This window comes from Anopheles coluzzii, chromosome 2, assembly GCF_943734685.1.
Source record: "Anopheles coluzzii chromosome 2, AcolN3, whole genome shotgun sequence".
NCBI lineage: Eukaryota > Metazoa > Arthropoda > Insecta > Diptera > Culicidae > Anopheles > Anopheles coluzzii.
The window spans coordinates 48,498,573-48,511,326 of NC_064670.1; the positions used below are offsets into that span (position 1 = coordinate 48,498,573).

The window sequence follows — 12,754 nt, forward strand, 5'->3', positions numbered from 1 at the left end:
TGAATACAAACTTCTCAATTTCATTTAAAAGCGCAATCAACCTTCATGATCTCCATCGATCCTCGTTATAGTTTCTGAACGATTATATTTCGTTTCATCAAACAACGCACTGGTTTGAAGATAAGACTGATGGGTGGTGGTATCGTTTTGTCCATCAAAGTGTTTTCGTTTGATTAGTTTCGTTACCCATTCCGCTGGAGTTCATTTTTTACGATCACCCAACCTTTTTTGCTTTGGTGTTGAATAAAGCTTGACGCCCTCGATCACCATATTGTGCACGCGTATTTTGTGTTGCGTCAACATGTAGTTAAACCTGGAATAAACAGGACATACAATTGTGCGTTCCTTTAACACTTTCCATAATGAGCAATAGAAAATACACTTACCTGTATCCCTTGCCGCAGAATTCACAGTGAATCCGGTCGCCTGTGTGCAGCATCATGTGCAGCTTCAGCTTGTGAGGTACGGGAAATGCTTTACCGCACACTTTACACACATGCTTCAGTGTGTTTCCTTTGTGGGTATTCATGTGACGCTGCAATCCTTTCTTCCAGCTGTACGGCATGCCGCATATTTTGCACGGAAAGGTTTTGCGCTCGTGTTTCGACTCGATGTGCTCCACCAGCGCCCGACGCTGCTTGAACTCGTGGCCACATATAGTGCACTGGTGATCGCGACGCTCACTGTGCACGAGTAAGTGTGCTTTAAGCCCGTTAAGCGATTTAAATGCATTGCCGCACACTTCACAAATGTGTTTGGTTTCCGTAATTGGTGTTGTGGCATCCTTTTTAGCTGGAGCACGATACTCGTCCCTGTCTGATGATGACAGGTTACCCGTAAACTCTTCAGAAGAGGAATCGTCTCCGTAGTCAATCGAATAGTCGTCCGAAATGAGCTGATTGTCGGGTTCGGTTAGTTCGATAACTTCTTCGGATTCCTCCGCAGTACCAGCCGGTAGCTCCTCGCCGTACGATTCAAACTCGTACTCGTTGGCAAATTGCTCTTCCGTGACCTGCGTTGATGTCGTGTCGATCACGATTTCTTCACATTCAGCCGGAAAAGATTCTTTGGTTGCGAAGATGCCCCCTTCCAGATTGCTGCTTTCTTGGATAGATTTCGTTGCAATAGCTGCCTCCGTGGGTTCGGGACATTTTGCCACACGTGGCTTGCTGAAAATTGCCTTTAAAGTGTCCTGCGCTTGGGTACACCTCTTCCAGAATGCTTGGATCCCGTTGGCCGTTTCTTTGCAGCTATAGCAAACACCGACTGGTAGCTTGGAGGAATCGGAAAGATGTAACTGATGTTGAAATATCTTATCGAGCTTCAATAACAAATCCGGTTCATCCGAAATGTGCGTGGTTTGAGCTTGCCCGCACAACCGGCAGTAGGATTCTCTCTTCACGTTCTGCGCATTGTTTTGTGTAGCTCCATCGCTTGAAGGATTCGCTGTATTGGCTGGACATTCAACGTTGCGCGTAGGTAAAGCTCCTAGGGCAAGCCTCGGCACCTTATACCGCCTGTTGATGAGATCCTTTTCGAAGTGCTCCTCACATATCAATATTTTGCTCGGCAGCTTGCTGAGGGGGATCGCATTTACCCAGCCTGACTTAATCCACCAGTTCTCGAATTCTCGCGTACGAGTGAAAGGAAACACCACGAAGTCGCGAATTTTCGGCACACACTTGGGGAAAAAGCAAATGCTTCCCATAATTGCTGTAAAAAGACGCTATTGTTGCGCGTCGCTCTCCGTACAGTGGATGTTATTGAAGTATTGCCCTAATGTTGGACATATGTCTATTGGTTGTTGACAATTGTCTTGTCAATATGGACTATGGGCGAAGGAAAGGGACATTTTAATCATTTTCTTGGCCCAACACAATTCAATGTTTTTTTTTTCACTTTTTAATGATTACATTGCAAAGATGTCTTATTATATATTTAAAATTATATGTTATTCAAATAAATGCGGTGTCTAAGAGTTTATGTTAGGAAAATCTCACATCCAGTGATTAGCACTTCACTGTGATCTGGCAGGTAAATAAACCACGCAATTGTCAATCCATCTAGTGTCGGCAGGTCTGTTGCTCGCCAGGAGCTGCGGAATGTTTGGTGAAATACGTTGCATTTGAGCAAAAAGAGAACTCAGCACCAACGGAGAAACGCACCGCCATGGGAAAGGACGTGAATCTTGACTGTACGCAAAATCTGGTACATCCCGACTGGGAAATACTAGATCCAACGCCAGACATTTTCGCCCTCTTCCCGCTGTTCGATCGGAAGTTCTTCCAGGGCCGACTGTCTTGTGTACAACTGGAGTGGAGTAAGAAAATGTACAACTGTGCTGGAATATGCTATCAACGCTCAAATCGACTGGGGAAAAGCTGCATTATAAGACTGAGCGAGCCACTGCTCAAGCTGCGGCCACGGAAGGATTTGATCCAAACGCTCCTGCATGAAATGATACACGCCTACTGCTTTGTGTTGGGAATCCGCGAAGGAAATGGTGGGCACGGGCCGACGTTTAAAAAAATAATGAATGGCATCAACAAAATAGCAGGCACTAACATTACGGTAAGCATTTTTTGACGAAAATACAATGAACCAATTCGGTCATTGTCCTAACCACTAACTCTATCCATACCCATTACAGGTTTACCACAGCTTCCACGACGAAGTTGACCTGTACAAGACGCATTGGTGGAAGTGTAACGGCCCATGCCAGCATCGGCATCCGTTTTATGGGCTGGTGAAGCGCACAACCAACCGCAAACCGGGTACGTACGACTTTTGGTGGCAAGAGCATCAAAATACGTGTGGCGGTGAATTCATCAAAATACGCGAACCCTCCCCTAAGCGGAAGCGAGCCGTAACCAACAAGGAAAACATAATGGGATCTCAGACGCCCAGTCAGCCACGCCGGTCGCAGGATTCGAAACCGAGAGCTACTCCAAATAATCGGAAAAATGTTATATCTAATTACTTCAACAACTCTACCACCGTCAGTATTCCCACGAAAAAACCGACCTACACGACTGGAGCAAAGCCAAACTTTGGCGGGGGTACGTTAGTGATTAGAAAACCGCCGACGACGCAGACGCGTCCCGTAGTCCCAAAAAAAGAAAAGCCTCCTTCGCCCATTCTTAAGGAACCACCTCCTGTCCCGAAACTCCCAGCGGAAGGTAACCTACGTAACGTGAGGCAGTTTAAAGACCTATCGAGCGACGAGGAAGGTCCGCCAAAAGCAAAGAAACCTCCAGTTCCGATATTTTCGGGTACGGGATTCGTGCTAGGGACAGCTTCCACCGAAAGTACTGGTGCGCGAAGAAGTCGACTTTTGGACAAATTTTCTTCAACCAGCGGCGGTGCCAAACCATCTTCGACTAAAAAACCGCGAACCGAGCGAACAGACCCCAAGCCTAGTAGCAGCAACGCGGTAGAATCCATCCTGCTATCCGACGACTCAGATGGCGTATTCGAGGAGATAGATTTAAACGAGGTTGGGCGAACGGTAGAAAATATCAAAAAGGAACGGCAAGATGCGATCAAGAAGGAAATTGTTGATTCGCTCACAAACGATGATATGGATGAGATTTACCTCATTGACGACGACTACGATGACGAGCTGGCGGATGAAGAGCTCTCTTCGATCGACGATACTCTGCTCGACCGATCGGTTATTGATGAACTGTTTAACGATAGCGATGCGCTGATAGAGGACTTCAATCGTACGAATGCACAAATCAAGATCGAAAAGCCGGACGACGAAATCGTTTCGTGTCCGATGTGTCTGAAAAAAGTGACTCGCGGTAAGATCGGTGATCATCTCGAAGACTGCTATGCGCATATTTCCGGTGAGCCGAAGACAGTCACCAAGAAAAAACCGCCTGCAATAAGGGAGCAAACACCGAGCGCTACATTGTCTGGAACGAGCCGGGATGGGAGCCGGCCATCAACATCGCGGGCAACAAGCAACGATGAAAGCCGACCGTCTACATCGGGGGCAACGCCTGCCAGAAGAGCATCAGCTGCGTCGAAGAAAGCGGATGATATGGTTACGGCTCACCAGCAACTTCTGCGTGATTGTGGGTACGGAGAGGCAGACATCACAGCTGTGCTGCAGGACATCAGTATGGAGGAAATGCCTGCACCAACCATGACGTCTTTGAGACAGCAAGTCCTACGGGACTGTGGCTACTCGGAAGAAGACATATTACGCGTGCTCGATGATGCATCGCCCGAGGAGTTGCAGGACAACGACGTGGAATTTATCTCTGCAGTGGAAAGCTGCGACTGCCCTATCTGTGGTAAGAAGGTGGCACTCAACTTAATAAACCAACACCTCGACCAGTGTCTTATGAAGTAAGGTTGGAATGTTATGTTTGAATAAAAAATAACTCATTTCGAAACTGTTTCTAAGTATCTGTGGACGTGGATCTGTTAATTTGCGATTATTACGCTTCTTCTTCTTCTTCTTCTTCTTTGGCTCAACAACCGATGTCGGTCAAGGCCTGCCTGTACCCACTTGTGGGCTTGGCTTTCAGTGACTAATTGATTCCCCCCATAGCAGGATAGTCAGTCCTACACGTATGGCGGCGCGGTCTATTTGGGGATTGAACCCATGACGGGCATGTTGTTAAGTCGTACGAGTTGACGACTGTACTAGGAGACCGGCTCAAACGCTTCTAATAAGGAGCATAATTGATGTTGGTAGAAACGAAACGAAACGGTTTTTTCTTACGTGTGTTTTTTTTTCTCGATCATTTCGTAGATTCTCAACTAACACTGGCATTGTTCTGTGCTACTGTCTCGATCTCTATGCACGCTTCGGGAGGGTATTCCTGCACGGCAGTCTGGCGATCGTTGGTGGTACCATCATTCGCATCCTCAATTTCACGTTTGTGGGACTTTAAATGGATGCGCAAATTGTTCTTGGTGGAAAAACATTTTCCGCAATGTTGACACATTTCCGATTTTTCACCGGTGTGTGTAGTGTAATGCGCCCGCAGCTGCTTTGCCGTCGCAAACAACCGTTTGCACTGATCACACTCATACTCCTTAAAGTGTGCCTGCAGATGGGAGATCATATTGTTGACCTTATCGGTGCTGTACCTGTCACAGTGATTGCATTTGTACTGCAGCGGATCGCGGCTCAGTATCGTGTAGTGCTCGACCCACGATTTGGCCGGCCTGTAGTTGTAGTTTTTGGCGTGCACCTTCAGGTGCAGTATCAGATTAAACGACGTATTAAACTTTTTCGGACACAGCGTACACGGATAGCTGCGCTCCTGCGAGTGCTTCTTCAGATGCACGTCGTACGATTCGATCGTTTGGAGTACCTTTTTGCAAACGACACACTCGTACCCCCGGTCCTCGTTGTGCGTTAGCTCGTGATTGCGCCGCTTGTTGGGATGGTTGAACACCATGTCACACTTGCTACATTTCAGCATGGTGGTGTGGTACTTCATGTGCTGCTTAAGTGCAGCCTCCGAGCCGTACTGCTTCCCACATATCTCACAGTGCACGATGCAGGGTGCCCCACCAGCCAGATGGTACGTCTGCGTGTGGTAATATTTTCCCGCCGCATTGCTATAGCGCCGATCGCAGTAGTCACATTTAATCGGCTGTTCGTGCATCTTCATGTGCGTGTTCAAGGTGCGCACCCGTGTTAATACGATCGTCTCCATGACGCACTGCTTGCAGGTGTACGGAAGGTAATCAACGTGGGTAGCTAAATGTTCTATCAGCGCCTTCCGTGAGCCTAATGGTTCGCTGCTACAAATGTAGCACTTAAAATCGTGCAGCGTAGGCACCGGTTCTGCTTTGTCTTTCAAGTTTCGTTTCTTCGGCTGCTTTGAAGAGGCTGTCTGCTGTCGTGCCGATTTTACAGTCTCCATGCACATATCCTCAGTCGTTGTAGAGTTTTGATTCATTTGACAGTCTGTAGAGGAACTTTCTACTGGGATATACGATCGATCCACACTATCATTGTCACAATCGAAGTCTTCACTCGATTGTGGCTCATCATGTGTTCCCGTGCTGTACTCAGTGGTAACGGCTAACCGCTTACTTTGAGTGCGAATACGTTTCGATCTACGGGTTGGTTCGGGTTCCGTCCGATTCTCCTTTTGGAATTTATACTTAACTACCTCTGCATTGTTGCTCATATGGGAGCTTTCCAAGGCGGTTGCTGGGGCTTCCAAATTGCATACTTCATTAGAACTGTAAAATGACCCGATTATTTCAGTTATCCTATTTCCTAGCGAAGGTGGGATTCATGATCCGTTTACTTACTGTGGACCAGCGTCTTTCAGCGTATGATTGGCAAAATCTTTTCCATTGTCGTTCAACCGGGTTGTAATAGCATCTCGAAGCTTACGGTCAGATTCACGAAACAACTTTACATGTTGCTCGATCGTTCTTAGCTTTGCGATGCACGTGTCACATACCATTTTGGAAAATGGATCATCCGCTGCAATCTGGAAAGAGCAAACTCTTTTCACTCCACTGCATCGATTACCGTGCCGTGCATTTCTGCTTGTCCACATCACATACCTCCAATCCTACATTGTTACGTATGATGGTTAGCAGTTCCCGATCTACGCTAGAGCCAAACAGGGAACACACATCTTTCGACGAACCGAGACACAATCGGCAAGTACAGTTTTCCGATTCCATTTGGATTTGGATCGGCTGCTGCGAGCAGCAAGAGTTGGCATAAACTGTAAACAAAAACAAATGGTTGAAGTTCCGCTCACCTCGTTCCAACAACAGCTTTGACAGCTTCTCTCTCTCTTTCGTGAGAGCGGTGTGTGCTTCTCATTCTCACATTGCCGCGCTGGTGAGACGATTTGGCGGGCTCCAAATACTTTCATGAGGCAAACAGCCACATCACGTTGTCTCCAATACACGTTTGTAATCGGATGAACAATTTCGTCATTTTTTTATGCGTATTCCAGCTACGCGGGTAATAAATTTGAATTCCTATGCAGGAGCTGGCTGCTCGTGTTGAGGATCGTAAACGGCTACCAACGCCCTTACGCGTGTGGTAGGAAATTTGAATTCCTATGCAGGAGCCGGCTGCTCGTGTTGAGGATCGTAAACTGCTACCAATGCCCTTACGCGTGTGGTGGCTGGATGAAACAGAAAGATCAGCGCATCAGCAGCTTTTGCGATTGATGAGTAATCTGTTTGTGTACGCTTTGCGCAGAGAACATGCTTCGCAAGGCACAACTGTGAAAGGAGTACATACACATCTCGCTATCGCATCGATGCCTCTGACCCTACCCAACGCTGCTTCACGTTGTTCTTTAAAAAAAGCGACAACACAGCGAACGCGTATTTGAAAGAGTGTATGATGTGTGGCTTTCAGTTGTACTTACGTGCCTTTTCTGCAATGCTTGTAAGATTGTTGGAGAATTTTCTGATTTAGAAGGATTCCACCCACACATAATGCTTACAATTCAATGCTCGCCCAAACTCAAATGTAATAATGATTTGTTTACTTATCAACGACAATGTATCAGCCATTACCATGCTTTCAAACAAATTGCTAACGCAGTAATGCTAAGACAAAACAATCATTCTTCTCGCCTTACCTAAAGAAGAACGAACGAACGAAGGGATATGAAAAAAAGCCACACCCAGATAACAGTATTGGCTGTGCTGTTGTCTCAACAATGCCTGAACAGTCAGCACTGAACATTGTTTCTAGACAATAGCGCGGCTCTAGCATTTTGCTTTATTGTAGAACTTTATATAGAAAAAATGGAATCGACTCGTCGTGTAGAAATAAAAACGTTAACGCCTGAGGTCTAGAAAAGGTTGTGGCTTCTTCTTCTTTTGGCTCAACAACCGTTATGTTCTTTAGGCTCAACAACTACTTGTGGGCCCCGATCCATTCGGGGCTTGAACCCATGTCGGACATGTTGTTATGTCGTAGCTGGTGACTACATTTTGTAAATGTGGATTTTTCTAAGAGGACATTTTCTAAACGATCTACCAGAATGTGCGTATCTGCAATGAACTGTGATACGAAAACATAGTCGTGGTTCCCTCCAAGCACACGAAATCCAAAACGCTTCTCAACGTCAACGAAAGAGACGGTAGCACAAGCCGAGAAAAAAAGAAGAAAACATACATTAGAATTGGTCTCATGGGTACTGCGTTGCGATGATATGCTCCCACAGTCCTGAACAACCGCTAGCAGTTGCCACCAGCAGTCTAGTTTAGTATTCATTTCTCAGTACTGGTGGACTAACGGGCGATGGAAACTGCACCATGCACCATGGCTAATTCCGAGCCAGAAACTGCCCAACTTGTGACCGAACATTGGTCGTATCAATTAGTGCGCGAATTAAACGATGAAAGTCTACATTTAAAAAGTACCATCAAATCCATCGCCATACGTGATTTATATCCTAAGGCTCGCTATCACTTTCTAGTGCTGCCAAGAAAGGATATTAATAATTTGCACGAGGTAATGATAGGCACGCTGTTTGGTGGATTTTTTTTGGTTCGAAACACTAATCTCTGTTTACTACAACCCCACCGTTTTACTTACGGTTGGATGCAGCTATCAATTGACGACGTTGCGCTGCTGGAGGACATGTACGGGCTGGCACAAAGTGTGATCAAAGAAGGCGGACTGGATACGAAACAGTTCAACTTTGGATACCACCTAAAGCCGCACATGAAACGGTTGCATCTGCATGTGATTTCGAAGGACTTTGATTCGCCGTGCTTGAAGCGAAGACATCACTGGACAATTTTCAATTCAGACATTTTCCAGTCGCACGATGGTAGGTTTGGTTTTTCTTTCTCTCTCTCCTCGGTAAGGATTTTCTAAGCTGATTTAAATATTTTAATGATCTGGGTGTGTGTTTTTTTCCTATTAGCGGTATTGGCTGAGCTGAAAATGCATGGAAAGATATACGAACGTCCGGATGCCTACATTGCAGCATTACGCAATGGGCCACTTAAGTGTAACGTCTGTTTGTATGAAACAGACAATTTACAGACGATGAAAAAACATATCGCCGTTCATACCAAACCCCATCTTATGTTACCGGCACTACGACAATAATGTAGTGTACAGAATATTCATTGAAGCGTTTAGTTTCCCTAGCCTTTGATTTGGTGTATCGCACCCAAGATACAAAGGAGCTTTTGAGTACAAAATATTTACAAATGTTCTTCGCAAAGAAGAATAAGTTTATAAAAATAAACTTTGCAGAAAGCCTTTACGTTCATACGTATCGGTAAATATTTATTACTGTTCACATCAAACTATTAAACAAATATGTGTAATTCAAAGCTGTACAGCTGCGTAATTCGTATAATTAATGCTATGAAAGCTGGCTTGAAATGCGCTCTATGTTCATCGAGTACACCGAGTGCGAGGATATTAAATTCCGATCTTGCAATGCTCTATATAGCTCTAAGGCGTTTATCTTGCGGCTGACACTAGGATACCTGTAATCAGGCAATACAAAAAAACATATATTAATTTTCTGTCGTGCACAAAAATCGATGCTAATTGTATGTTATAATAGATGGCGTGACCGCGTAAATTATACGCGACATACGTGTTGCATGACTTACAAGTTTTCACAGCTCGCCAAAAAGGTGGAATCCGTTGGTGGCGTTTTCACGTAACACAGAATTTCCCTGTCCAGTTCCATCGGTTCGTCATCGATTTTGGTTTTGGTGACTGTGTTCCGCACATCCATAGGATCCATCCCACGACCCACATCATAGTAGAACGTCCCGTTAGCAGTGACGCGGTAATGTTTGCGCGCCATAATCACGGCGGAAAGAATGTTTTTCAGCAACACTTGCACCGAGCTTACGATAAGCTCGACCGCAGCATCATCGGCACTGGCTAGCCCGTGCTCCCACGCACCTACGAGGAGACGACCGAGCACCAGCCCATTATCTGGCAGAAACAGCTCCTGTGCGGCGTAGCGCATCGTTGGAAGCGTTGCGCCACACTGCGTGGAAGAGCCGTGCTCCTGATCTGGACCAGCGGGTTCGCGTGGAATGTAATCATACGGTGACATGGGTTCGAAGGTCGATCGATCAGATGACGATTTGGAGGAGCGTTTGCGCTTCTTGCTGCTGCGCCCGTCCGCCTGCTGCATCGATGACAGACAACTGTAGCCCGTTCCGTCACCGGCGGCACCGTACACACTGGACGGTGAAACCATTTGCGCTCCATCGAAATGATTGGCGGACGATTGGGGTACGGAAACGGCATCGATTTTGTTCAGGATTGCCAGCAGGAAGCGGTTGTGCAAGTGCAGCTGATTCGGGCTGAACAGTTTGCGGCATTCGAGGTCGAACTCTTCTTTGGAGTGTTTCTTGCGGAACCAGAGCTTCATGTTGGTCAAGTACATCGTCCACTTGTCGCCCAATGCCAACATGAGCGCTTGTTTGGCGCTGTCCACTTCGGTGCTTTCGACGCTAGAGCTCATTTTATTGCATAGCACTGAAAACAGGGGGAAATATTAAGCACAATTTTCTCTACGAACAAAAACAGTCCTTCGCAGCACTCTTGTTTACAAAATGTTGCGGCTGTCAAAGGCCCCACAAGCTAAAGCCGCGTATAAACGTGTATCGCCGAATGCACAGTAAGAAACATTTGTAGGGTTCTGAAGGTGGTTTCCATGGTAATTGGGTAAACTTACGATCACCGTTGGGCTTCTGGTAGCAATAATAATTGTAAAAAGGTCGATCGCCTCTACAAAACAAGATTTTGAAATAATTTTACAACAATTATGATGATGATGATTTTACAACAATTATTGACTATTTGGGAATGTTGTGGTTCAGAAGATTGCATTGGAACTACAATCAGTTTTAGCTAATTACCATACTTTATTACAACACAAAACATTTCTCAAAACAGTCTTTCTCACAATGTGATGTGACTCGTGTTCATGCTTTTCGGATTCGAAGTGCACTCGGGTGTTCATAATAATGTTTCCCCCCTACTATTTCCTAACAGCACACTTTGTTGGTATGTACCATCTGTATGTGGTTGTAATTGTAAATGTTGTAACTCGAGCGAGTTCTGGGATGGGATTGAATAAATTATTCTAGATAAGAAATAGTAGCGCGCGTAATGGCTCGTTTCATTCATCGATGTATCCATCTCACTATTTTGAACAGATCGCTTTGTTTCAACTGAAATCGTAATGCAGATTGAGTTTTCTTATACAGCTTATTTTGAGGCAGAAAGCCTATAATAACACACGTACGGTACGAGGGAAACAATTAGGATAACACTTAGTCACACTAGGATGGATCGAGTTTTGTTAAACAAGCAAGACATAGAACACATACGTACGTTAAGGGACCAACCAGGCAAGTAGCGCAATGGCACAATCGTCTCTTCTCGTAAAGTTATAGTTCACCAGCCCAGAACAAATTGTTAGTGTACCAGCTTGGTGTTGTTAGCGTAGGCAGTAGGACAATCCACCCAACCAGCCCGAGCACGTAAAATCCAATGAACAAATACTTTTTACGTTGCGGTTGCGATTGCACCTCCTGGACGTCGGGAAATCCCATATGGTTGCAGAAGGCATGCACAACGAACGGTGCGACAAAATGTCCCGACCGCACGAATAGATGTGCCGAGTAGATGCCAAAGATGGTGGTGTAGAAAAATTGGAAGAACGATATTATCAGCACCTCCCGCAGTGGGCGTCCGTTCTGCAGGCGCTCCTTAATATGGTGCAGATGCGCCAGCCCGAACAGAAGCGGTGTGATCAGCATTGCGATTGATGGTCGAAACGTTTGCAGCAGCAGGGGCAACATACAGGCACGAAAGGTGAATTCCTCCGACAGTGGCGCCACGAGGTGGTTCCGCAGCCACACCAGATTGCGCACCGCATTCATCCAGTACATCGGCTCGGAGTAGATGCGCCAGATGCCGTTCGATAGCTGTACGCTGAGCGGACCGAGAAACAGAACCATCGTGAGGAGCAGGGGAACGAACGTGGCGGTAAACAGCCCTTCCTTCCGGAAGCCCATTATCTGCCACATCGTGTACCGCTGGAACACATCCTTGCTGGTAAGGGTTAGCACGAAAAATGGAGCTACGAGCATTACCACAAACACGCTAAAAAACCGTCGCTTTATGGTTGAAGGATGATCGCTAAAATGGGACGGATATTAACACAGGCGTTGGTTACCGTTGGTCGGATAGGGATGAAGCGTAGACCTCGGGGTTGGGGATGTTGATGTATTGCCAGCAGTGGGAAGCATCTTACCGGTCGTGTTTGGAGTTCCATACGTACAAGCTAGCGACATAAATTACGGATATCACAAAACAGGCCCCAACCGACACGAAGGGCGATAGGTAAACGGTCACTGTGCCCGTGGCCTCCGGATGCTGTTCCGTGGTTATCTCGTTTGCCATGCCGGCAGACCAAATCCTCACGAACAGATCCCAGCGCTGCAAAATCGGTACCAGCTGTTCCACTTTGGCATTCGTTTGGCAAGCTGGTGATGCGGTATGGCAGGTACCGCCAGGGAGTTCGAACGCAGGACCGAGGGGGAAGCAAATGAGCAAAAATTAACCGCAACGTTTGAATAATGCTCTCCACCGATCGCTTGGTGTAGAGAAAAAGTTATGCACAGCCGTAAATAGTGCACCAAAGACAACAAACATCAATAATAACAACACCTCCCCCCGAGCAGCTGAACAGCTGTCATTGTGCTGCTGTTTTGAGCTGCCCGTTCGCTTGAAGGG

The 12,754-nt window shown here is 46.3% G+C and overlaps 5 protein-coding genes across 5 annotated transcripts; 2 read left to right on the top strand and 3 right to left on the bottom strand.

Moving 5' to 3' along the window:
* Window positions 1–65: 65 nt before the first annotated feature.
* LOC120961116 (zinc finger protein 91-like) lies at window positions 66–7,125 on the bottom strand. Its single transcript, XM_040384791.2, has 6 exons — window positions 6,553–7,125; window positions 6,292–6,476; window positions 4,778–6,219; window positions 3,596–3,717; window positions 387–1,726; window positions 66–313 (listed from the first exon to the last, which is right to left on the bottom strand). Exons 1-6 carry the CDS (start codon window positions 6,673–6,675, stop codon window positions 202–204), a joined length of 3,324 nt encoding a protein of 1,107 aa, XP_040240725.2. The 5' UTR covers window positions 6,676–7,125; the 3' UTR covers window positions 66–201.
* On the top strand, window positions 1,708–4,416 carry LOC120961669 (DNA-dependent metalloprotease dvc-1-like). Its single transcript, XM_040385607.2, has 2 exons — window positions 1,708–2,571; window positions 2,651–4,416. Exons 1-2 carry the CDS (start codon window positions 2,170–2,172, stop codon window positions 4,361–4,363), a joined length of 2,115 nt encoding a protein of 704 aa, XP_040241541.2. The 5' UTR covers window positions 1,708–2,169; the 3' UTR covers window positions 4,364–4,416.
* Window positions 7,126–8,208: 1,083 nt separating the features above from the next.
* On the top strand, window positions 8,209–9,250 carry LOC120961674 (aprataxin-like). The gene is made up of 3 exons (XM_040385613.2): window positions 8,209–8,476; window positions 8,573–8,798; window positions 8,895–9,250. Exons 1-3 carry the CDS (start codon window positions 8,264–8,266, stop codon window positions 9,080–9,082), a joined length of 627 nt encoding a protein of 208 aa, XP_040241547.1. The 5' UTR covers window positions 8,209–8,263; the 3' UTR covers window positions 9,083–9,250.
* Window positions 9,239–10,628, bottom strand: LOC120961672 (transcriptional adapter 1-like). Its single transcript, XM_040385611.2, has 2 exons — window positions 9,601–10,628; window positions 9,239–9,471 (listed from the first exon to the last, which is right to left on the bottom strand). Exons 1-2 carry the CDS (start codon window positions 10,470–10,472, stop codon window positions 9,345–9,347), a joined length of 999 nt encoding a protein of 332 aa, XP_040241545.2. The 5' UTR covers window positions 10,473–10,628; the 3' UTR covers window positions 9,239–9,344.
* Window positions 10,629–10,851: 223 nt separating this feature from the next.
* Window positions 10,852–12,706, bottom strand: LOC120961673 (CAAX prenyl protease 2). Its single transcript, XM_040385612.2, has 2 exons — window positions 12,273–12,706; window positions 10,852–12,157 (listed from the first exon to the last, which is right to left on the bottom strand). Exons 1-2 carry the CDS (start codon window positions 12,419–12,421, stop codon window positions 11,404–11,406), a joined length of 903 nt encoding a protein of 300 aa, XP_040241546.1. The 5' UTR covers window positions 12,422–12,706; the 3' UTR covers window positions 10,852–11,403.
* Window positions 12,707–12,754: the final 48 nt, after the last annotated feature.

Excerpts from the sequence above, each read along its gene's own strand:
- LOC120961672 (XM_040385611.2), bottom strand. The coding sequence starts at position 10,472 with ATGAGCTCTAGCGTCGAAAGCACCGAAGTGGACAGCGCCAAACAAGCG. Across the intron at positions 9,472-9,600 it reads TTGGCGAGCTGTGAAAACTT|GTATCCTAGTGTCAGCCGCA; the intron begins GTAAGTCATGCA and ends GCCTGATTACAG.
- LOC120961674 (XM_040385613.2), top strand. The coding sequence starts at position 8,264 with ATGGAAACTGCACCATGCACCATGGCTAATTCCGAGCCAGAAACTGCC. Across the intron at positions 8,477-8,572 it reads ATATTAATAATTTGCACGAG|CTATCAATTGACGACGTTGC; the intron begins GTAATGATAGGC and ends GGTTGGATGCAG. Across the intron at positions 8,799-8,894 it reads CATTTTCCAGTCGCACGATG|CGGTATTGGCTGAGCTGAAA; the intron begins GTAGGTTTGGTT and ends TTTTCCTATTAG.
- LOC120961116 (XM_040384791.2), bottom strand. The coding sequence starts at position 6,675 with ATGGAATCGGAAAACTGTACTTGCCGATTGTGTCTCGGTTCGTCGAAA. Across the intron at positions 6,220-6,291 it reads CTGAAAGACGCTGGTCCACA|TTCTAATGAAGTATGCAATT; the intron begins GTAAGTAAACGG and ends GTCATTTTACAG. Across the intron at positions 314-386 it reads TTCTGCGGCAAGGGATACAG|GTTTAACTACATGTTGACGC; the intron begins GTAAGTGTATTT and ends TGTTTATTCCAG.
- LOC120961669 (XM_040385607.2), top strand. The coding sequence starts at position 2,170 with ATGGGAAAGGACGTGAATCTTGACTGTACGCAAAATCTGGTACATCCC. Across the intron at positions 2,572-2,650 it reads TAGCAGGCACTAACATTACG|GTTTACCACAGCTTCCACGA; the intron begins GTAAGCATTTTT and ends TACCCATTACAG.
- LOC120961673 (XM_040385612.2), bottom strand. The coding sequence starts at position 12,421 with ATGGCAAACGAGATAACCACGGAACAGCATCCGGAGGCCACGGGCACA. Across the intron at positions 12,158-12,272 it reads TGGAACTCCAAACACGACCG|CGATCATCCTTCAACCATAA; the intron begins GTAAGATGCTTC and ends GTCCCATTTTAG.